This window comes from Prionailurus bengalensis, chromosome B3, assembly GCF_016509475.1.
Source record: "Prionailurus bengalensis isolate Pbe53 chromosome B3, Fcat_Pben_1.1_paternal_pri, whole genome shotgun sequence".
In the NCBI taxonomy this organism is placed as follows: Eukaryota; Metazoa; Chordata; class Mammalia; order Carnivora; family Felidae; genus Prionailurus; species Prionailurus bengalensis.
In genome coordinates this window covers 137,768,200-137,793,362 of record NC_057355.1, presented here as the reverse complement: position 1 = coordinate 137,793,362, position 25,163 = coordinate 137,768,200, and the positions used below count along the sequence as shown (strand labels likewise).

The 25,163-nt window shown below is 39.2% G+C and overlaps 1 protein-coding gene across 5 annotated transcripts in view; it reads right to left on the bottom strand.

The window, feature by feature from the left end:
- Nucleotides 1-25,163, bottom strand: part of PPP4R4 (protein phosphatase 4 regulatory subunit 4) — a 103,782-nt gene that overhangs the window by 29,340 nt on the left and 49,279 nt on the right. For 4 of the 5 annotated variants that reach the window (XM_043556927.1, XM_043556928.1, XM_043556929.1 and 1 more), the window contains 9 exons: nt 18,550-18,697; nt 17,971-18,044; nt 15,058-15,164; nt 14,134-14,241; nt 7,258-7,379; nt 4,460-4,582; nt 3,242-3,411; nt 2,786-2,905; nt 398-475 (listed from right to left, as the gene is read on the bottom strand). In XM_043556927.1, coding sequence (XP_043412862.1) covers nt 398-475; nt 2,786-2,905; nt 3,242-3,411; nt 4,460-4,582; nt 7,258-7,379; nt 14,134-14,241; nt 15,058-15,164; nt 17,971-18,044; nt 18,550-18,697 — 1,050 coding nt within the window. Of the gene's footprint in view, nt 1-397; nt 476-2,785; nt 2,906-3,241; nt 3,412-4,459; nt 4,583-7,257; nt 7,380-14,133; nt 14,242-15,057; nt 15,165-17,970; nt 18,045-18,549; nt 18,698-21,888; nt 21,992-25,163 lie in introns of all 5 variants that reach the window. The other variant, XM_043556930.1, reaches the window with a different exon arrangement.

The following is a 25,163-nucleotide window of genomic DNA, read 5'->3' as shown; positions in this document are numbered from 1 at the left end:
CCCCAAAGAATGCTAAGAGAAAAAGAGATAACATTGAATGTACGATTCCGATGGTGGAAAATAAAAACCTCTTCACAGAAAAAAGTGGGAAAATTTTAAACGACAACAAAACAGTAACAGTGACTGGAACTAAAGGTATTCTTTTGTCTGTCTACTTTTTGGCATTTCCTAAATTTTCCTTAATAAGCAAATATATGGACGTATTTTAAAAACCTAGTATTTTTTTTTAAAGATCTCAATTTCCAGTCTATGATACGATGGTACATTGTCTTAACACTTTTGGGGATTGCCAGCTAGAAGAATTCATGCAATTCCTAAGAAGAAGGCGGGGAAAGGGCATTGAAATATTCAGACTTAACATAAAAGAAGTAAAAACCAAGGAGTAAGAAGATATTACCTCCAGTGATTCATCTTGTAATAATGTTATCAGTTCTTTATGTATTAAATATACTCCAGAATTCAGAAGTTTAGAGACCTAAAATGCAGCAATAAAGTCTCTCAGATTTAAAACTACTAGACATCTAAAGGTTATAATAATAATTTTACAAAATACATCCCTGTTAGATACTTCTTCTGAAATGAGACTAGGTTACAACATACATATAAAAATTAGATTTCTAGAAAAATTAATTGCCTACAAAACCAGCTTTTTAGTCTCCTTTATGACACTCTGGAGCGTGGACACGTGAGAATCGGCAAGTAAGTGCCCACACGGGCGCAGCAAATGTAGGAAGGATTTATCAGAGTCATAATTTCCGTATCATAAGCAATAAGCCCATGGATGGCTCCAGCTCATATTTTAAAGTCTTACAGCGGCCAACAAGGTCTCCCAGGGTAGTGTAGGCACATGAGCATTCGCCCTGGCTCAGCACCTCCTAAAGGGGGCAAGTTCTACGGAAGGTCTGTGTGACGCAGGGACAGAGGGGAGTCCCAAGCAAGCAAGACATCAAAGACTTTTCCCATCAAAGACTTTGATCAGCACAAAAGGAGCTGGAAGGGTCTAAGCTAAACTCCCCTGTGAACAGGTGTGGGTTTTTTTCCTCCTCCAGACAAAAACAGAACTCACAATGATAAATCCACCAGTTTCTACTTCTTTCCTTCTTTCTTTCTTTCTTTCTTTCTTTCTTTCTTTCTTTCTTTCTTTCTATGTATTGGGCTTCTGGGTAAGATTTCAATGGGCAGGAGGGGGTGGGGGGAAGTATTTTAAAAACCTCTGCTCTACAGGGTTTCTGACTCGTTCAGAATATTTTCAAAATACTATTTTTCTGAAAAACAAGAATAAAGTTACGATATAGGAAAGTAATTATCAGAATTTAACAACAACCCTGTGAGGAACACTTAAACTCACCAGTGGATTTTCACTGCTCAAAAGGACAAACCCAGGCTAACAATTCATTTTTGGAATAGAGGATCGTGAACAGCCTACCTACATGGTATGACTGAGGGAACATGGCAACTAGCCACCCAGCAAATAGCTAGATCAACAACTGCCAGACTCACGCCTACCAGTGAAATATTTTTATGTACCCATTTCAAGATGTTTCTCTCTCTGGTGCTAACATGTGATGTCCACTACAAAACACAAATAACGACGAAATTTTAAAGGGATAAAGATAAAAATAAGTAAAAGCTCTAATATTACATAAACATTGCGTTCTCAGACACGAACCTCATGAAACCGTCTCTGGACCATTAATCTAATAACTACAAGCATGCACGGTAACCAAGACTAAATGCTCACTTAAGGCGCACTGGAGACAGAGATTTCACTCAGCCGGCCAGTGCCCTGTGTCCCGTCCCATCCTCCAAAACATACTGTGCAACACTGGAAGTATTTTAATTAGTTACACCACCGAAAGACAATATTTCCTAGATTTTGCACAATGAACGTTTCATTCACCCCAGAAAAAGTGTTATTCAAAAGAATACTATCACCCAACAATCAAGAGTCTCAAGCAACATAATCATGATGCTACGGGCTCCTCGTGCGCTTATAGCTAATCAAACAACGCTCTGATGTAGGAACCCAGTGCAAGGAAGGGGCTGAAATATTCTCATTGAGAGTAAGAATATTTAGATACCTCTTGTGAAGACAGGAAATATTTTATTGTGCCATTTACAAAGAGACATTTATATTTGGAAGTTGATAACTTACAGTTTATACGTGCCTACTGCAACTATGTAAGCATACACGTGCTTCCTGGGATCACCCAAGACACGTATCGAGATTTCAACCTCTAGGGTTAAGAAGTTAATTACATCCATCGGAAATGTTTAAATTCACTTTTGCTTCTTCCACTCAAGAGAGTCATAATAGCTGAACCTAACAGGTATGTTCATAAAACGTGATCCATTTGCACGAAAAGCAATAAATAACCTGTCGCTCGATTTTCCGTTTACTCTCAAGTTCTTGAGTTTAGATGCAAAGTTAAATATTAATATTGTAAGGCATATAAAACCTGGTTTTACTTCCAAACCAAAGATACCCATATTCACACCACAATGTCTGGCTTAAAGTCAGCACTTAATAGAGGTACGCTGAATGAATGGATCAATAAATGGTAAATGAATATAATGTGCTTATGTAAATGACTTCTGTCAACATACTAAAAAGAGAATTATGGAAATTTTAAAATAACAGTTAGGGCTAAAATATGAAAGCGATATGGAGCCCATATCATATAATAAACCTTTATAAACAGAAGTGTACAAAATATCCAAAACTCATCTAGCATACATAGGTGGAATTAACAAACGTCAAGTGCTAACACTTCTTCACACTTACTTCATAAAAGCAAATGGCAATAGTGTATCTGACTGGTACTTCAGGGTCATGACAAAGGCAGAAGAATGTAGAATAGAGTTCCATGTGGAAGTTTTTAGGATCAACAAAAACAATCATGGCCTGGTGGAGGTGGAAGGGAGAAGATGAGTGGGAAGGAGAGAAAAACGTGCATCAATACCTAATATTACAATCATTTCATTTCAATTGAAATCATGTCCTCTACATAATAATTTAGGTGGAAATCACATTTGGAAGATCCAAATGCATGCATATGGCTCTACTTTATACATAAAGTTATATATAAGTTATACTAATATTACTCAGGACCTACTGTCTACACCACACATAAGGCTAAGCAGCAGGGTCATAAATGGCCATGGTTTTTAATGCTATCTATTCAGATATTTTAAAGTTATCATCAAAACCTTTTGTCAGTACAAATACATAATCTATTACCGGAAAGTTATAAGCACAGTTCTTCCGTACTGAAATATATTTCTTCTCCTGCTCTAGGATTTGGGGTGGAATCTGATTTTCATTGTGTCCATTTTCTTGTTGCAAACCCAGCGTACACAGCTTCTTATAAAACTCCAAAAATCGCAAGTGTTGATCTGGAGTAAAAATTCCTAAAACAAATATAAAACCTTTGTTCAACATTTTCACTGAAAACAAAAAGAGAGAGAGAAAAGCAAAATACAACACTTACGTAACGGGAACCAAATACTCAAGTAAACCGTTAAAGACCACAAATAAAAGCAACAGTGAGGAAAGAGTACCTCTTATGGAGAAATTCAATGGGCCTATTGTTTCACCTTATGTTGATTTTAGGAACACTTTAATTTTAACAGTATAAACTATGCCATGCAGGAATGATGACTGAATGTCTGCAGCACGTATCACACTACAGACCACTGACGAGTCACTACAATAATAATATATAAGGACCATTACTGCAATTTACTTCTGGTAAATATTCTAAAATTGCCTGCAGAAAAGACATGTATGTGTATCTGCAGAGAAAAGAGTTTGAAAACTCAACCTAAAAGACGGCAAAGTAAACTCTAAATATTTTTGATCCATAGACTCGTTCCACATTAATAAATTATCTTAGAGAGCAAGGAACTCATCATATACTGCAAACCTTATTTTCAACGGCCAATTAAAATTCTATAATATACCTGCTGAAAAATGTTTTAGTATAGCAGATGGCTATAACTCAATTTATGCTTACATTCTTATAGGAAGCTAAGAACTGAGTAATATGTTCAAAATGCCAGGTTATGAGTATTATTCTAAATTCTAAGCTGAACTGCTCACATGATATATTAGTTACCCAACAAATAGTTAATAAGTGTATACTTGCTATGCACCAATAGTTAATATAACTACATCATATGCCAACCGATACCATATTTTATATGAATACAAAATATTCAGAAATTTAAAGGGCCATGACTACTTCTTTCGGTCACTGTTCTTTCAAATAGGTTCTGTTACGGAAAAAGTCATTCTTAAATGTGCTCTAGCTTATGCTACCAAAAATCTAAGACTTCTTAAGATTTTACACCCTTAAAGGATAGGTTCCACAACTGAGGAGCTGCAGTCTAGTGGCTGAGGCAGAAGACAAAGGAAAAAAATTATCCACGATCTTGAAATTCTCAGGGTATATCATACCATAGAGTCCATGGCATAGTTTTCCTAAATGGAAAGATAAGGAAATAAGAATGGATTCGTCCGCTTTGAAAGATTTTTCACAAAATGATTTCACTAAGGGAAGGATAGTTTGACTTCTGTCATCTGGAAAACAAAACAAAACAAAACAAAACAGACTTTAGATCTAGTTGCCCACGCTGCACATGGAGAAATGCATACATACAGATTCCAGAAAGGAAAGTCGCTGGGTTGGCCACACGGCCACGGAACACGTCGGCAAGCCCTGGTCGCAGAAGTAGCAAGAAGAGGGCTGAGATCGGCAAAACCTTTTCACGCCAGACTCAGGGGCTCGGACTCATGGAGGGCCACCGGGACCACATGTCAAGAGTGCTTACAGACTAAAGGGCTTTGAGGATTGAGGCTTTGAGGCCGAATAACTACAGAACCCCAACACCGCGGACATGAACGGAGGACCAGCAGGCTCAGGCCGCAGGTCTCACGTGTTAGCGCATAACTCACGCCAGGGGGCAGCTTTTTCTGACTGAAAGTGTTAGCTTCTAATATGTCCTGTTTATTGAATTTCTCCACTTTTACTTATATGGCACTTCCTTAAGAAGTTCATTGATATTGTGGGGGCGTCTGGGCGACTCAGATGGCTGAGCATCCGACTTCGGCTCAGGTCACGGTCTCACGGTTTCTGAGTTCGAGCCCGGCATCAGGCTCTGTGCTGACAGCTCAGAGCCCGGAGCCGGCTTCGGATTCCGTGTCTCCCTCTCTCTCTGCCCCTCCCCTGCTCGCGCTCTGTCTCTGTCTCAACAATAAACATTAAAAAAAAACTTTTTTTTAAGAAGTTAATCCATATTTTAAGTGTGTCTGCTTAGATTATAAATTTCTCATCTACCCCACCGACATTTACATCTTGATTCTAAATACTCTGAATTTCCCATAATTCTCTTGAACTGTCAGAAAGGAATCGCTATTAAGGGTCTGACAAGACTAAGCAAAATGCTGCAACAGGTTTATTGGTATTATTATGACTGTTACTATCATTACATTTCAGGACCACATCTACCATTTTAACTAAATGACATTTATTAGACATTCACTGTAGTCCGTACAGAACACGCGTTATCCTAAGTAGAAGTAAAGGGATGAGTAATAAACGGTCTGAACTTGAGAAACTCACACCAGCAAAGAAGCCAAACACACAAACTATCACAAGACGACGTGATCGCTATTCTCATAGTTGGTATAAGGCACGGGTCTGCAATTTTTGTAAACGTTCTAGGCCTCACAGTGGATCTGTCCTAACGACTCTGCCGCTAGGGCCCAAAATCAGCTGCAGACAATACAGAGCCACGTGGGCATGGCTAGGTTCCAATAAACTTTATTTACATAAGCAGGCAGCAGCAGGCTCTGGCCTGCAGACCACAGCTGGTGTACCCCAGGCATAAGACATTTACAGAGATGATCAGAGAGGAGACTGTATTTGCGATGAGCACTGAAGGAAGTTGGTTAGGAGGAAAACAGAAGGGAGAAAAAACAGGGAGAAAAATGCATATGCAGAAAGGCTGGAGGTGTGAGCGAATTTCACGTGCTAAGGGAATGACAAGTGGTACTGGAATGACATTCCCTGAAGGAATGGCAGAGAAAACCGTGAACATAGGTTACGCCCAGATCTGTTCACAACCGAGTGTGGACAGTGAGGGGAGAGAGCAAGGAGGGGGCCAAGGCTCCTAGACTCAATGCCCAGGGGTGCCCCATCATCAGGACAAGGAGATTCACTCACTCATCTATTTTCACGTATTATAGTTCTTACTCCTCTGGCTCATCATATAGGCTGAATGATTATTCTGGAACAATCATACATAATTATTGGCCACACTGCAATAATCTTTAAGAGGCTCTCCTAGTTCAGGGTAAAATGTTGTTCATCCAAGTAAACATAATCCTATAATTACACAATAGAGTTTCGTACCCAAGTACTTGACATTTACTCCTCCAAATTTTACCACATCAAAATGGTTAATGTTTACTGATAAATTAATGTCCAGCATTCGGCAAAAGTCTAGTCATATGCTCACAGAGGAGCTAATTGTCTCTGTGATGTCTTTGTGATTTGACTGGCACAACACGAAGAAATACCTCCTTACCCATTCCCACTCAAACACCTCATCCCAAAGTTTTCCTCCCCACGGCCATGAGATTTCTAGCATTAAAATATTAAGGAAGGGGGGCGCCTGGGTGGCGCAGTTGGTTAAGCGTCCAACTTCAGCCAGGTCACGATCTCACGGTCCGTGAGTTCGAGCCCCGCGTCGGGCTCTGGGCTGATGGCTCAGAGCCTGGAGCCTGTTTCCGATTCTGTGTCCCCCTCTCTCTCTGCCCCTCCCCCGTTCATGCTCTGTCTCTCTCTGTCCCAAAAATAAATAAATGTTGAAAAAAAAAATTTTTTTAAATATTAAGGAAGGAATACTACTGCTTTAGTCAACATCTTTCCCAGGGTCAATTAGTTAAGCAAGTTAAAGGCTAATTACCAAACCAATTCTTATCTCCCCACACAAGGCAGTTAAACATGGATGAGAGAAAAGAGAGAGGTATGGAACATGCAGTAACACAGGGTGCCAGGAAGGTAAAAGCAGCCACAGAGAAGGTGCCACAAGAGAAAGAACCAGAAAGAGACAGAGAGGAAGGGAGGCTTAATGTTCATCATAAAACAACATAAGGAATTCTATCCCTTATCTTTCTTCACTCCCTATCAGTTACAAAACAGGGGAAAACACTGCTTTCAGAAGCAAAGGTGCGTCCGCGGGAAGATTTACCTGTGTCAAACACGTCAAGCAGATTAACCAAAGTTTCGAAAGCAGCAAGCCGCACACTGCTGCCTTCATCCCTGGAGAGTTCTATTAGCTCAGGGAGCACCACGCTTTTTGTAAGTTCTGTCCTGCACAAGAAGCAATAGAAGAAAATAAATCAATTCAACGAATTATAGCAAGAACTTATGAAGTGAAAGTCATGGGGCCAGGTACTGCAGAGAATAGGAAAAATCATAAAGATTCGGCTCCTGCTCTCCAGAAGCTTGCAACCTGGCTGGAAAGCATGATATAAACATAAGAAACATTAACAGTAATTGTCTAATTACTTAAATCAATTCTACTTCCACCAGGATAATATTATTACCTGCAGAGATCTTAATGTCTAGAAGTTTATATTAAACTTTATATATTGTAAAAGTTTTCCATTTTAAGCAACTTCAGCAAATGATCTGGACTAGCCAGAAAAACCTAACAGTAGCGACCACAGAAACCTTCACAAAATCTTTTTATCTAGATTTCAAGGGATGCATTATTTTTTCATTCACCTAAAATACAACACTACAGTAACTAATTCCTACATAGAAGAATGATACAGGACACTAGACGCTCTCTCTGAAAGAATGAAGCACAATACCCATGCTTTCAGGACATATACAACATTTATAATACAATCGCCAATGGTTCTCATTAGATACTTTCATCAGCCACTGCTTATTCACCAAAATGAGATGCTACTGCAATGACCCGTGCTGATAAGGGAGACTTATAATGTGATGCATTATCATGTGTCCTTCCTAGACACGTGATGGAAGACGGCACGAATTATAATTTGATAGAGAATGAGAAAGTCACTGAGAGTTGCAGAAAACCTGAGAAGATTTAGGGCAGAGCACAAAGACTCTAAAAGAACGCTGTCAAGCAGAACTTTCTGCTATGAGGGAAATGTTTACAAACTGTATCGTGGCCACATGTGGCTACTGAGCATGTAAAATAAGGTCAGTAGGGGCGCCCGGGTGGCTCAGTCGGCGGAGCGTTCGACTTTGGCTCAGGTCATGATCTCACGGTTTGCGAGTTCGAGCCCCGCGTCGGGCTCTGTGCTGACAGCTCAGAGCCTGGAGCTGCTTCGGATTCTGTGTCTCCCTCTCTCGCTGCCCCTCCCCCACTCATGCTCTGTCTCTCTCTGTCTCAGAAATAACATTAAAAAAGATTTTTTTTAAATAAATAAAATAAGGTCAGCATAACTGAGGAACTGAGGTTTTAACTTTATTTTACTGAATTTAAATAGCCAAACATGGCTAGCGGCTACTTTATTGGAGAGCACCGGCTCTAAGGACTTGCGCGATCAGAGAGCCAAAAACTGTTTCTAAGAAATTAATCTATGAAAGGGGGGAAGATGGTCAAAAGTACAAACTTCCAGTTATTAAATAAATAAGCCATGGGGATGTGCTGTACAGCATAGTGACTATAGTTAACAATACCGTACTGTATATTTGAAAGTTGCTAAGAGAGTAAATCTTAAAAGTCGTAAGAGAAAAAAATTCTGTAACTGCGTAAGGGGACAGGGGTAGCCAGACTTACTCCGATAATCGTTTTGCAATGTATACCGACTCATGTTGTACCCATGAAACTAGTATGTTTTATATCAATTCAGAACGTGTTTGCATGCTGTTGAAAACCTTGAGTTTATTAAGAATGAAAGACGGTAGTTTAAGATAAAGATCTCATCCCTATTTACAGGCAAAAGCTACTTCCATTCAGTCTTTCAAATGACTTTTCCCCCCAAGAGTGGTATATTTATGCAAACCCAACTTAATTATATCTGGGTATTTTTTTTTAATTTTTTTTCAACGTTTTTTATTTATTTTGGGGACAGAGAGAGACAGAGCATGAACAGGGGAGGGGCAGAGAGAGAGGGAGACACAGAATCGGAAACAGGCTCCAGGCTCCGAGCCATCAGCCCAGAGCCTGACGCGGGGCTCGAACTCACGGACCGTGAGATCGTGACCTGGCTGAAGTCGGACGCTTAACCGACTGCGCCACCCAGGCGCCCCTATATCTGGGTATTAAAGATAAAAACAATCAGAATCAAAAGGTCTTTAATAGCTGCACAATGATTTCTTAATGCTGAAAAGGCAAAGTGAAAAAATCAAATCTGTGTATCATCAGTGGTAATAAGCACATGTCAGTTTCAACCTACCAACACCAACGGGGATTTCTCATTTTCAACTACGTTAAAGCCACTAAACACTATGGCACTATGTATTAAAAGAGCGCTTTTATATGTTATCAAAATTTTAAAAAACGTAAGAGCTATATAAAAATAGATAACCTATAACCCTCTACTTAAAGAAACTTTGAAAGTTTCTGATAATGTACGGCCTCCAGGCTTCTATCCTGTTGATGTTATTATATACATCCTCTTTGGGCTTCAGCTTCCTCATCTGTAAAAAAGGAACAATTACTATCCATCCAACAGATGATTGTGAGGATATTAAGCTCACACAAGTGCTTAGAAGAGTGTCTCACACATGGTAAATATTATCTAAGTGTATACTAATGTTATTCATAAATTGTGATATACACTGATTCTTTATACTTATCTCTAAAAATGGAATAATACAGGTAAAATATCAGCAAAAATTTTGTGTATATTATAGAATTCAAAAAGATTCTAGGTTTATGCTTCTCCCAGTAGGACACGAAGATGTTTCCTGTGCCTTTGCTAGCACTAAAGATTTATCATTAACTTTTCTGATTTCATTGGTAAAAGGAGCATTTCACTATTGTTTTGTAAATATCACATATTATTCAATAACTGTCTGTCTACTTGACTACATCTCTGGTCAAACTCCAAGCACCTGGACGACAGGACTGTATCTTTTTCATTATTACATCATCCATATGTAACCCATAGCTTATGGTAGGTGCTCAATGCATATTCATTAAATGCATAGATCTCTCTACAACTAATGAGGTTGAACAATGAGATTGACTACATTTATTGGACACTTACATTTCTTCTTTATGAAGTATATTATTTGTTTTCTTTGCCCGTCTGTCACATTATAAAAGTAAAAATAAGGGGCGCCTGGGTAGCGCAGTCGGTTAAGCGTCTGACTTCAGCCAGGTCACGATCTCGCGGTCCGTGAGTTCGAGCCCCGCGTCAGGCTCTGGGCTGATGGCTCAGAGCCTGGAGCCTGTTTCCAATTCTGTGTCTCCCTCTCTCTCTGCCCCTCCCCTGTTCATGCTCTGTCTCTCTCTGTCCCAAAAATAAATAAACGTTGAAAAAAAAAATTAAAAAAAAAATAATAAAAGTAAAAATAAGGCATCGTGGCAGACCCACACATGTAAGATGCAAATATTCTCTCATTAGTTCCTCTAAACAAGCTGGATTAGGGCTGAGTACCTTCTTCAAGAAGCAGATGTGGGCTATACACTGCCTGTGCTGGTATATTTATGAGAATATCCTTTTCTTGACTTCATATGCAAACTCCACTCTGGCTAGGGCAGAATTGTAGGTCATTATCCTTTGTACTAAAAATGTCTTTGGCATATAAGGATTCGGAACAAAAATCTAGGGACGGCCTGATTCTATTATTTGTGTAGGAGTCCAGTCTTATCAGCCAACATGCTAATAATTATAACCTAACCCTTCCGTGACATCAGAAGGCAGGGTATGTAAAATACAGGGTGAGGGATAGCAAGATGAATGAAATAAGCAAGCTTGCCCAGATGGCCAACCTGGAATTCTGGGGTCTCGCTGTGTGATCCAAATCTACCCAGGTGCTGGCCATGATTTGGTGCCACCTGATGGTAGCAGCCTGATCAAACTAAGCACCGATGAAGGATGATCCTGAGTTCCACGGTTGGCCCGGTCAGCAACAGCAACTCAAGAAAACTTCTCATCTGTTTGTGCCTTTTCCACCGGCCTTTTTAAGGAGCCTAAGCTGAAAGAAATACTGGGGACCCAATCATCTCCATCTCTTTGTTAAGGAGATAAAGTTGCTTAGCCCTCCCCTATATCAACGCCCTTCCAGTCTGACAGAAGACGAAACTCATGGGCAGAGGACAAGAACCAATCATCAGTCCCATTATGTCTGAATTCTACAATCTGCCTCTGACAAAAGCAATCATGGATCTGCTTTGTGTCACTGTAGTTTGTATTTATCATACAGTATATACTCCTTTTGTATCTGGCTCGCTTCCCTTAACATACTGATTCTGAGATATATCCATGCTGTTATACTGCATGTATCAGCATGACATTCCTTTTTCTTGCTAAATAGTACTCCACTGTATGGACATACCGTATTTTATTTTTCCTTTCATCGGTCAGTAGACATCTGGATTGTTCCAGTTTGGGTGTTACAAATAAAGCTACTATAAACATGTGTATCTAACACAGCTCTTGTTATGGATATATTTTCACTTCTCTTGGGTAAATAATTAAAAGTAGAATGGCTAGGCCGTATTAAAGATGTCTAGCTCTGAAGTAAATGCCAACTAGCAGTATTATATCATGGGAGATTGGAAGGTTGTTGATTTGATAATATTCAGGAATGTGATAAGTTTCAAATTAGTCTTTATGTACAGTGTGAGATAAGAATTAATGTTCATTTTTTTTTTCTCTCATGAATATCCAGTTATCCCAGTACCGTGTTTTGAAGAGATTTTCCTCCTTGAACTGCTTTGGCATTCTGTTGAAAGTCAATTGGCCACATATATATGTGTGTCTATTTCTGTACTCTCTTCTGTTCCACTTATCCGTATCTATTTTTGTATGTATCCTGAAATATCTTTAAATCCATTAATTAGTTCTAATAGTTGTTTTGTAAATTACTGAGGATTTTCTATGTAAACAGTGATGTCATCTACAAGTAGAAATCATTGTAAATTACTGAGGATTTTTCTATGTAAACCGTTCTGTCGTCTACAAGTAGAAATCATTTTACTTTTTCCTTTCAGATCTTTAGACCTTTAAGATTTTTGTTTTCTTGCCTTATTTCAATAGCTAGGACATCCCATACAGTGTTGAACAGAAGTGATAAAAACTATCCTCGACCTGTTCTTACCTTAAGGAAAAAGCATTCAATATCTACCATTAATTATGACGTTAGCTGTAGGTTTCTCATACATGCCTGTATCAGACTGAGGAAGTCCCCTTCGCCCCTAGCTTCCTGAGAGTTTTTATCACGAACGGATGTTGAAATTTTGTCATACGTTAATAATGGGGGCATTTTCAGGTTATCTTACTTGCCATGCCACCAGAAATTTGATCAATTTCTTCAAAAGTATATTCTTCCAGGGCACCTGGGTGGCTCAGTCGGTTAAGCGACTGACTTCGGCTCAGGTCATGATCTTGCAGTTTGTGAGTTCAAGCCCCACGTCAGGCTCTGTGCTGGAGCCCATTTCGGATTCTGTGCCTCCCTCGCTCTCTGCCCCTTCCCCACTCACTCTCTGTCTCTCAAAAATGAATAAACGTTAAAAAAATTTTAATTCATTTACAAAAGTATATTCTTTATTTCCTATCTGAGCACTGTATGTTCTTCCCCTCCAACACTGAAGAATCTTTTTGTAGATTCCACATTTGTTTCTTTTTTCTCTTTAGTCATCCCTGTATAAAGAGAGGTCTATTCCATACGGTTGTTTTCCTGCAAACACATGTGCACGACCTCTTCATTATACTATTCACTATCGATCTGATTACTCTAAGAACTGTCCTCTTTGATCCCAAGCTAGTGCACAATCCATAGTTAGTTTTCTAGTGTTATGCAGACTTCAGTTCTTATGGATATGCCAGCTGGACAAGAATCTCTTAATTTTTCTTCCTGATCATCTTATTAAATGAAGAACAATTTCTGGTGCTCATTTCTGATTAAACTAAAGTGGTCAGGAATTGCTCCCCTGCCAGCCACAACAAACACAAAACTACAAACCCAAGTCTGTACTGTTCTTGGGCCCTATTCCCAAGTGCCTTAGACCACAACTCCCAGCACAGTAGTGGGCAGCCTCTCTCTTAAATCAGCAGCAGTCTCAGAAATATCTCTTCCCACCTCCTTTCACTCATCTCAGGGCTTCTCCTAGCCTTGTGTGTAGAAAATTCCTGTTGGTGGTTATCAGAGCTCAACAAAAGTCCTAATTTCCAATGCCAAAAGAAAAAAAACTGTATACGTCTCTTTAGTTTTATATATTTATCAAAGAGAGAATAAAAAATATGAATCAGATCAGAGTAGTTTCTAGCCATGACACCATGAAAATCCTATGATTATATTCTAATAGTACATGAGAATTCAAAATTAAATGAATTTAATCAGGCAAATTAATTTTTTGAGTGAATTCTAAATTAACAAGGTAGGTAGATTCTAGCTTTGCTTTTGTAAATGAATCCTTAAGCAATAATTCTATATTAATTTTCAGAAGGCAAATGTGAACACATCTGACCAGCCTGTTTTTAACAGTGGCAAAATGTCAGATGACAAAACATGGAATACAAAAAGACAATGATATATTCTCCTGATAGGTTCTGATCGTGATTAAGGAGCACAGAACTGGGCAAGACTGAATTATTTATGGTCCACAAAAGCGTGGTTTATATTGGGACATTTTCCCTTCTCGGATCTAGGTATCTGGATGCTAACTAAAGCCAGTGAAGGTGAGAAAGAAAGAAATTAACATGAAGTAAATGCTAAGCAACTTCACTTTAATCTAATCTCTTTTAATCCAGACACATCAGGAGGTACTTGTTGTTACAATCATTTTTAAAGCTCATATAAATTTTAGCCCTTCAATAAGCATGCTTTCATGGAACACACAGGCACAGCATATGCATGTCTGACTATCCAGAAATAAGTATATGACACAAGGAATTGAAATGATACTTACCCAATGCCCTGAGCTATGTTCTCTAATTGCCGACACATACAAGATCGAACTTCATATTCCACATCTTGACAGAGTGACTTTACCAGGGGAAGTATCTCTCTTTTAATGCTTACAAGGCAAAGAAAGGAACGTGCAAGTGGGTATTTTAGACGAAAATTTTCAAACAGTTATCATCAAAATCTTAGCTTACCCTAATAACAAACATATTTTAATATAAAGCTTTATAGTCCAGAATGGATTTTCACATGTCATTAAAGTTTGGAGGTTATCTCCTGTTACTTGCAAATCATATACATGATTGGATCTTTGTAAAATAATGGTTAATTTTGGATTCACAATTAAACATCTTAGCTAAGATAAAAGGTTACACAGGCAAGTGGAATATCTAGCAACTATCTACCAAGATACTCTTCAACTTTATATTTTATTCTGTGCCATAATTATATAACATTCCAATCTTTCCACTTGGTTATTTATCATCTGGGCAGAGAGGAGCATATACATTATACACATTCCCCATAAAGCCTCAAAATAAGAGAAATTATCCAAAATAATGAATTTATAACAATAATGGAAGAAATCAGAAAGTCTTATCTTTATGTACGGTTGGACAGTTTTTGACGTCTATAGAATAATACCATTTTATGCTCAAAACTACACTCAGTGTGTGACAGAGAAGGTTAAGATGAGAAATAGAAAAAGTTAACCGTGTTGATTTGAAGAGCCATGAGATCAGAAGAAATGCATCTGAATAGTAGACTAGGTAGACTATAAGAATTCTACAGAATTAAAACAGCTAAACTTGTATGTAGTATGGAATAACATAATGTAAGTCTAATATAATAGTAAATCACACGACCATCATACATTTTAAATCGATTTAATTGAATAAAGTAGACAAAAAAATTATATACAAATACTCACGTATGGGCATCAAATTTGTTGGTCATTTTTCCTAAAATTTTACAACTAACTAAACGAGACTGGACAGTTTGGGAAAGTTGTGCCTTGGAAACAAGTGGGTTCAAAATCTAAAGAGAAAATATTTAGAGAACAAATTCACAAAGTTTTATATATTCTTGCCACTAATGTCAGCTATTTTCCTCAAGGAATTATTTTAAGATGCTAAGTGTTTTTAAGAAACCTGAGTTATAATTTGAGGTGTCTCATAACCTGAATCACCTTGTTGACCTTCTGTGTTATTAAAGGGAAGATGATGATAAATTACATAATTAAAAAACAACCAGGCCCGGGGGGGGGGGGGGGCGGGGAGGGGTGCCTGGGTGGCTTAGTCAGTCAAGCATCGGACCTCGGCTCAGGTCATGATCTCATGGTTTGTGGGTTGGAACCCTGCACCGGGCTCTGTACTGACAGCTCAGAGCCTGGAGCCTGCTTCAGATTCTGTTGTCTCCCTCTCTCTCTGCCCCTCATCCATTCATGCTCTGTCTCTCTCTTTCAAAAATAAATAAAAACGTTAAAGTTAAAATTAAAATTAAAAAAAAAAAAACAACAACAAGCAGGTACACAAAACCTGAATTAAAGCTTATGATGAATTCTGTAATGATCTGTGTACACATAAAGTGTAATTACTGAAATGCACATCTTCAAAAGAAAAATAAGCAAATTACCAGACAGCCTGAAATTTGTGTTCCATACAGATTAATTTTTATATTTACCCTAAAGGGATACAAAACATTATAGCTTCAAATAGATTCTATTAAGTAATTCTGACATCGGCAATAACCCAAGTGTGATACTGTATTGCGTACACGCCGGGCACCCAAAAACTCAACAGCATGACATATTATAAAGAACTATGAAGATCAGATCCTGATTCTGGACCCTGCTCTTAATCTGTCCAAGTAATCTTGCTGTTTCTTATTTCTCATCCCAAGATTTCTCATCTACTTAAAATGGAAATTAAACTGTCACCCTAAGGTCCCTCCGAGTTCTGAAACTCTATGACTCTAATAAAAAGGTCAACTGGTTTTTTTCCTCTCCACAAAGAAGCCAGAAATGCTGAATGCATAATGATACATATAATTTAAAACTCAAAGACCTGAAACAAAATAAACTGCATGCTTAAAATCGTAAACATCACATCAAATAATATATGGCATTCGGGAGTAAAAACTGCCTTCTACCACATAGCAGTCTTCAAAAAATAGAAGCAACAGGGGCGCCTGGGTGGCGCAGTCGGTTAAGCGTCCGACTTCAGCCAGGTCACGATCTCCCGGTCTGTGAGTTCGAGCCCCGCGTCGGGCTCTGGGCTGATGGCTCAGAGCCTGGAGCCTGTTTCCGATTCTGTGTCTCCCTCTCTCTCTGCCCCTCCCCCGTTCATGCTCTGTCTCTCTCTGTCCCAAAAATAAATAAACGTTGAAAAAAAAAATTTTTTTTTAAAAACAAAAAATAGAAGCAACAAATGTCAACATTACGTTCAACATTTAAATATCTGTTAATCACCGAGATGTTTGGCACTAAGTATACAAACATCCTCATAATGGGGTAAATCTTCCCATTTTCAAGCTAGTGTTTTGGCACTGAGATAGGACCGCAAATTGTACGAGGGCAAAGGAAGGACGAAAACACTTCATGAAATACACAGAGGACATTTCCTCAACGGAGAGCTACTTTTTTCAACCAGGACATGTTTGAAAAGAATCTAAGGATGATGTTCAAAGAGTGAAAAATCATTTCATTACAGAATAAATTTCCTTTCTAACTTTCTTATTCTCCCATTTTAATTTACTAGAACTTGTAGATGAGGACATATTAAATAATGTTAAAAATTAAAAAGCAAACAAACTAGTAACAATATTTGCAACAAACATAACAAAGGATTGGCAACCTTGAAAAATAGTACATATAAATCGTGATCAAATGATATGACCCGACAATTCCAAAAGAATAGAACTGACATAAACATATGAGAAAATATTTAACAGCGTAATAATCAAAAAAAATTCAAATTAAAATATAATCCCATTTTTGGGCTCATCAAGTTACACTGGAATGCTATTGGTAAGAACAGTCCAGAGACAGGCATTTTCACATATTGCAATAAGAGCCTTAAGAATCTGAATGCCCTCTGACCCAGTAATTCCACTTTTTTGGAAGCTACAGTTAAGAAAATTATCTGAGGGGCGCCTGGGTGGCTCAGTCGGTTAAGTATCCTACTTCGGCTCAGGTCATGATCTCACAGCTTGTGAATTTGAGCCCTGCGTCGGGCTCTGTGCTGACAGCTCGGAACCTGGGGCCTGCTTTGGATTCTGTGCCCCCCTCTCTGTCCCTCCCCTGTTCATGCTCTGTCTCTCTCTCAAAAACAAACATAAAAAAAAATTTTTTTTAAGACAATTATCTGAAAAACAGAAAAAGCTCTACAGAGATGTTTACTAATGCCTCATTTTATTAATAAAATACTGAAAACAGGTTTAAATGTTTAACAAGTAAAATTTTTTGTAGCTACTACCAAATGAGTTTAACATAGGAAAATAATCCTAAGTGAAAAACAACCACATATACATTCAACATGATTATGAATATGGCAAACAAAAAACATATACAGGGAAAAAATCTGAAATGATTTTTCAGATTCTGGCTAAGTACAGAACCACGATTTTTCTTCCTATTATTTTCTGTGCTGCTCATACTTTCTATAATGAACATGTGTTGCTTTCAGAGTAGGAAATGACCTTATTCTTTTTTTTAAATACCACTTTTCAGTAAAAACAAAAACAAAACCCCTGGAGTGACTTACTTAATAGCACTTACCAAAATATGTATGTATGTGTGTGTGTGTGTGTGTGTGTGTGTGTGTGTGTGTGTGTGTTGCATTACCTCATGTTTTAGGGTTTCTTTGGGCAATACTTCTATTACAGAGAGAAGAGTTTCCAACCATGCATTGCTGACACCTGATTGACACAAGGAAAAAGGAAAAAAAAAGTCTCACAAATTAGTTTTAACTCAGCCATCAAGTAACAGCACTATTTAATAAAATGGGGTATAATTATTTTTATTACTATTTTAAGAAGTTCCTCTATTTTCTTTTTTGCTTTAGCCAACATCTAGAAAACATTTATATCTTTAAAAATAATATGGAGGAGGGAATACCCTTCAGCCAAAATGTGTCATTTTTGCTGTACAATAATAACACAAACATAAATATCGTAAAATTCAAAAATTCTAAGAGGTAAGTACAGATCATAAGATAAATTAATGCGTCTTCAGCTTTCTAGGATCCTAAACTTTGTGGGCTTTGTAAGGAAACAGCCATGGCTATTTTTAGTCATACTCATGGTCAAATCTTGGGCAGGATAGCCTCATTCACTTATGCTCATCAGGCTACCAAGATCCCAAAGGCCTTATGGCCACCTCCAGGAAACAGTAAGCACAGAACTAACAAGCCAGGCTGCTGACCTGCATCCCTGTGCTCCAGATGTAGCAGAATGACTTGGAGGAAGGAGTGGGCATATGTATGAATTGACACTGATTCTTCCTGTAGAATGGTCCGGAACGACACCGCAGCCGTTAACTGCATTTCCACTCCCGCCACATGCAGGACTTCCTGTGTAATCAGAAAGAGTTCGCTATTACACAGAGGCGAGATCGGAAACTCTAATTTTTAAAAATCCAAGGTCATAGAAACCAAACACAGTCAGAGTCCACAAAATAACTATATATGACCTTTAAGGATATGCACTTCCTCTTATTACTTTAAGAAAACTATTATTAATCTGCTCCTTACTGTTTAATTCATTAGACCACCAAAAAGCTTAAATGTTGTAGGCACTCACAAAATAACATTCCATTGGTTTTTTTAAATGAAAATTATAAATGTATATAAACCTTTTAATAATGGAATAGGGATTTTTGATAGATTTCAATTTCTATTTTTGCATTGCATTGTACAGTTCACCATCATACCTAGAATAGGAATGTCAAAGGTCAAAGGTTTTCATTCCCTGTATTTCTATTTCAAAAAATAAACATTAAACATTCTACTATAAAAAAGGAATACACTTAAGATTGTGTAAATGTGTCTTCCCCTTTAGATAACTGACAAGAATATAAATTACCATGAAGTAAACTGTTTTTAAAAGAAGGAATTTTTTAAATATAAGAATGTTTCTAAAAATTAATTATATCCATAGCCACTCCTTAAAAAAAAAATTGTAACGTATGTTCAAAGTTAAAGACTACATGAGATACTAATTTTCAACACATCAAAAAGTAAAAACAAAAAAAACAAAAACAAACTTTCATTTAAACCTCATCAAAGATACTACCTCTACTTCTCTATAAGAGAGAGAGAGAGAGAGAGAGCTCGTGTGTGTGTGTGTGTGTGTGTGTGTGTGTGTGTTAGCTAAAAGCATTACTTTGCTGCTTAATCAGTTATGTCAATTATGGGAATTTCCCTTAAATGCCTACTTTCTAACTAACATAGTAAAGTTCGTAGAATAACGTGGAACAGATATGAACAACAAGGTTTCCTATCTGTGAATTTTCCTAAGAAAATCGATCTTTCCGTATTATTTCCTAATCTAGAAAATGTGAATTCTAGTACCATCTTCTCAGAGATTTAAATCATTTAAACAGAGCTTGCACGACTTACCAACTTGTGCACACTGGGCATTTAAGTAATGACCACTGGCCATCCACGGGGCTCCCCTACACGAGGCCACCTAATAGGAATCTCATCTTGTCCACATCTGAACTGATTTCTCCCCCAAACCTGTTCCTCCTCCCATCTTTACCTCCACAAACAGTGAATGACAACTCTTCCCTTCTGGTGGCCGGCCCCAAAACTCTGGGGCCGGCCCTTAGCCCCTCTCAGCCTCTCACTCACCACAGATGGCCAACCAATCCTGACACAGAATCTGACCACTTTCCACCATCACCTCCAGCCTGAGTTACCCCAGGAACCTGTTAACTAGTCCTGGATGCCATCATGGCACCTCTACTGTCTAGTCTCTAGACAATAACCTGAGAGATTCTTATAAGACACGAGTCCGATCACGTCACTTAGCAGCTCAAACTCCCCAGTGGCTTCCATCCCACTCAAAGCAAAAGTCAGTCCTTTCAATGACTTCCCAGATCTGTTCCCACTGCCCACTTTTCCCAGACTTCCACATGACTGGCTCCCTGATCTCTCTCGAGCCTCTATTCAAGTATCACCTTTCCAAGGAGCTCCTCCCTGAAGACCTGATTTCATACTGAGAGCCACTCCCCCGCTCAAGCTCTCATCACCTCCTTTATATTACAGGTCTATTATCGCCACTGTCCAACATGCTCATATGCTTGTGGTCCGTCTCCCACACCTGAATGCAAGCTGCAGGACCGCAAGAGTGTCTGGCTGTTGCGCTCACCGCCGCACCCCACCTCCTAGCACACAGCAGGCATTCAGGAAGCGACTGCCAGATGACGGAGTATCCCTTACCCTTTCACCTAAAGTTTCTGCTCTTGGCGCTCTGTCCTTTCACACACATTTTCCACATCTCCTAAAGGATGACTTCAAGAGATGCTGAGGTGAGTCCTAAAGATTAGGGATTGGCAGAATTAGACACAAGGCAAAGCAAAAACAGACCACTAGAAATGCATTCTCAACCCTCCATCGTGTCCATAAGGGGATGTTCCTGCCATCTTCTCCCCCAGCATCTGTGCAACCAGGATGCAGACCAAATACCCAGCCTTCTCGATTCACGTGGTGGGACCACGGCCAGTAATCGTTCTGGGAGATAACATGTCATCCTACAGCAGAAGAAACCGACTCAGAGTCGCCAAGTATCCTGCTGAGGGCCAGCAAGCTAGCGATCGGCACCTGTAAGACTTAACCCTTCCTTGTCTGCCTGATGCCAAAGTTAAGTACTCCACTCTTCCTCATGGACTCTGCACTTCATTCATCATCCCATTCATCGGCTCAAATCAATCCCGAACCTTCATGTGGGAAATCTGGCAGCGGCTTCACTGTGGCAAACGTTTAAGCGGTATGGTTAATTCCCAGGAAACCTACAGCACGTTCAAACTTTTGTATCACACACACCAATGTCATTTTACAAGTTTCCGCGGCCAATAGTCAATTATGTATCTTAAGAGTTTTTGCATAAAAGAATAAGAGAGGGAATGATAAGGCGTAAAGCAAAAGCAGCGACTGGTCTCTGAAATCAGCCCTCCCATATCCCCTCGTCTCACTGTTTCCAAAACGAACACGTGTTCCACACTAACTATTCGGGATTTGGAAAACACTCTTCCAAGATTTGACGTGGCCGGTATACATCACTTACAGGTTTCAGAACGCACGGCTTTTATTTAGCAACAGAAACTACTTTGCAAGGAAATATCAACATGTATTGTGAGGGCCACCGTGTTCATTCCGGTTCACGTGAGTCTGCTGTTTTAAGTTCCAAGAGATGTCATCCTGCCCCCTCTTAAAGTCATTAGAGTCTTGGGTTTTGTACGTATGCAAACTTTATGCAAAAGAAGAACGCGGGAAGCTCTCCAACTTCGTATCTTCTTACTGTATTACTTAGTCTTGACTCCCGCAGCAACATTTGCCCCAACTATTTTGCATTTAATTTTCGAAAAATCCTCAAGTCTTATCAGGATTTGGGTGTTTCTCTTGTTGTGCTGACTTCAACATCTGGGACTGTCCACTGTTAAGAAACCAGCACAGACTAAGAGATTTTATCACTGCTAAAAATCAACGGACTCCTAAGCATATTTTTCTGAAACATAATACAATAAGCATTTGATACTTACCAGTAAGTGTTCTCCTCCACAGAGTCACACCCTCTGGACAAACATAGTGAGATCCATACTCTCTGGGTAAATAAGTGTGCATCCTCATGGACCTTGGAAGACACTGAAAAGTAAATTCCTCTATTGCTTAAGTGCATGCCTTACTGGCAGTTACGTTCCTCTTATATACTACTGGTATGGCTGGCATTCCAACTTGAATTCCTCAAAAATGAAATGAGACATTTTATAAACGAGTTAATGGTACATTTCCAAGTTTAAAAAACTATTCCCGCTTAAGGAAGGAAAATGTACTAGACACTTCTCTGCTCAAGGTAGCATGAACTTTAGTCCTCTCTTTGGTTAGCATCAACGGTACGAGAAAGCGTTTTGTACGACATGTTACGGTCCTGGCCTAGAGGGAAACTGCTCTGTCTCCAATAAGCCCACATGGTATATACCTCAAAAGATATTGCTCTTTATTATATACAACACAGAGAAGCATTACACAAATCACTGGCTTATTCCAAAAGAACAAAATATTTTGGATTCACACATTTGGAAACTAAACTTACTGAATTAAACTGGTAAACATATTTACCACAAATGGCGCTGGCTAAAGGTAAAGGAGAACTAAAATTACAAATATCTTTGTAGATTTTTAGAGACTATCACTGATCATTTTGAAGTTAAATAATAGGGATTTAAATATTAAAACACTGAAGACCTAGGACACATAAAATATCTGGGGTTCCGAGGGTCACAACCGTGAGAATTTTCAGTGACTGACAGTAACGGTAAGCAGCTCTTTTCACTATAAAAATGGTGACGTTTATAAGACTTTAAAGCTGAGTTAAGTGTGAATAACTGGAACGTGCCAACTCAGATACCTTTAACAATTCACTATACCTCATTTGTTTCCCCTATCGCTGACCGCCAGGCTCTACACTAAAATAAAGGGTGAGGAGAACTAGTTGGGAATCCTGAAAGTCAAAATCCGAGAGGGAAAGGGGGAAAATAAAGTGGAGACAGGAACAGGAACAAAAGGGATGTGTTTTATCCTTCTTTCAATCTGTGTTTCAGTGATTAGCAAGGTTCATGAGGAGGTACACATAACAATATCCCAAAGATCTCTTTCCATAAAGGAAATACCAGTGGTAACTATCATACCACTACTGTAGATGTGCAATGAAGTGTCCTTCCATGCAAAATCATGACAACACCGGGGCGCCTGGGTGGCTCAGTCGGTTAAGCGGCTCAGGTCATGATCTCGCAGTCCGTGAGTTCGAGCCCCACATCAGGGTCTGTGCTGACAGCTCAGAGCCTGGAGCCTGTTTCAGATTCTGTGTCTCCCTCTCTCTGACCCTCCCCCATTCATGCTCTGTCTCTCTCTGTCTCAAAAATTAATAAACGTTAAAAAAAATTAAAACAAAACAAAACAAAACCATGACAACACCAAACAAATAAATACATTTCAAGACAATGGTTTTGAAACTGAGCTTCTAATTAAGACTACTCTGCCCAGTCATTTTGACATATAATATGTTAGAGTCATGTAATCTCATGATTTAGGCCGAGAATGTAAATAAAAAGCTATATATATAACACTGCAAAGAAAAGATATGCTTATCAAAGAAACATCTATTTGCTCGATATAGCACTGAAAGTAACCATATCAAACGATCCATTGTAGCCATATTTAATTAGTTGAACACATTTTGATAAAATGATAAACTGTTTTCTTGGAGGGGCAATCAGCGTTGGAAAGCACACCAAATGTCTATAACCAAGTGGAAATTGGGCTTTCTTTCTAGTCAGTCTGTCCTAATCTAGTCCCTTCTAATCTCTGTCTAAAGTAGCCCAATGAAGATCTAATTTTGATCATTTAATTTTAATTTCATTCACAGCTATTTATTAAGCATCATACTAAGTGTACTGGGAAGCTGGAGAAAAGTCAAACATTGGTCCCTACCTTTGAGGGACCCCCGCTGCTTCCATATATTTAAAGATTCAATAAATGTTTAGTTACATTCAAGGCTGTGCCAGGTTCTGGACCCTTAGCAATGAGCAGGACTAGCAGTGCACCTGTTAGTGCCACAGTTAAGACTGTGATAGGAGCCAAGGGTGAGAAGCGCAGATGGCGTAAGAACACCTGACAGGGGACCTGATCTCTCCCAAGGAGAGAGGATCACGGAAAAGTGACACCCAGCCTGCGCAAAGAGAAAGAGATAACGAGACAAAAGCTGGATAAGCACGACGAGTACGAGGGCAAGCCTCCTGGCACTGAGAAATAAGAAGGAGCCTGGCGGACTCGGGAACCAAAAGGCCAGCGAGACCAGAGCACACCGCGAGAGGAGGGGCCGAGGCTGGGGAAAACAGAAAGAACCCCAGTTACGCAGGGCCTCAGATGCACTAAGAGAACACTCGAATGGTAGTCTTAAATGCTTTGCAACAGCACGCAGACCACTACGATGAAAGTGAATCAGAAAGTAGAGAGGTGGGTGGAACGGGAGGGAGGCAGTGGGAAGGGACCCCTTGGAAAACCATGACCCTCATCCGAGCAAACCCTCACGGTAGCCAGGACTAGGGTGAAGGGGGTGTGGTTGGAGAGAGGTGGGTGGATTCAAGACATATTTAAGACATGACATAAACAGGACTGCATAAGCGAGGAGCAAAAGAAGAGATGGGATCAAGGAGGACTCCCCACATCCTGCCTTGGAAACCAAGTGGATGATAGTGCTACACATTAGGACAGGGGGACACTAAAGGAACCTGAGGTGTCGAGGGGAAATAGCAGGACTGAGTTTTGGACTTGTTAACCCTGAGAGGCCTTTGCGGCATCCCAGCGGAGATTACAAACAGAAAACTGCCCATACGGATCTGATGCTCTGAGAAGGCATGCTGTAAATAAGAAAACTTACATAGAATACATGCAATTTATATAGATAATATATAAAGACCTGGGTGTAGATGAAATGGCCTACACAGAAAACAGATCAAAAGTGGCAATCTGCCACCGTAAACGTAATTTTACCCCAACAAAATAAGGGGGTTGAAGAACTCAAAGTTTTAAAGGAAGACATCTATCACAAATGTTTTGGCAGAATATTTAATTTAAAATGCTAAATTATTCCTAATACATGAGTAGAAAACGATCAGTTGTTTTGTGTGGGGATAAGGGTGATGGTAGGCCACGGTGAAGGGGTATATGTATTTTGGGCTAAAATCGTTCCAAAATTAAACCAAGAAGAATAAAATAAAAGGAAAGGGAACTTACCCTCTCAGTAACGGAAGACTAG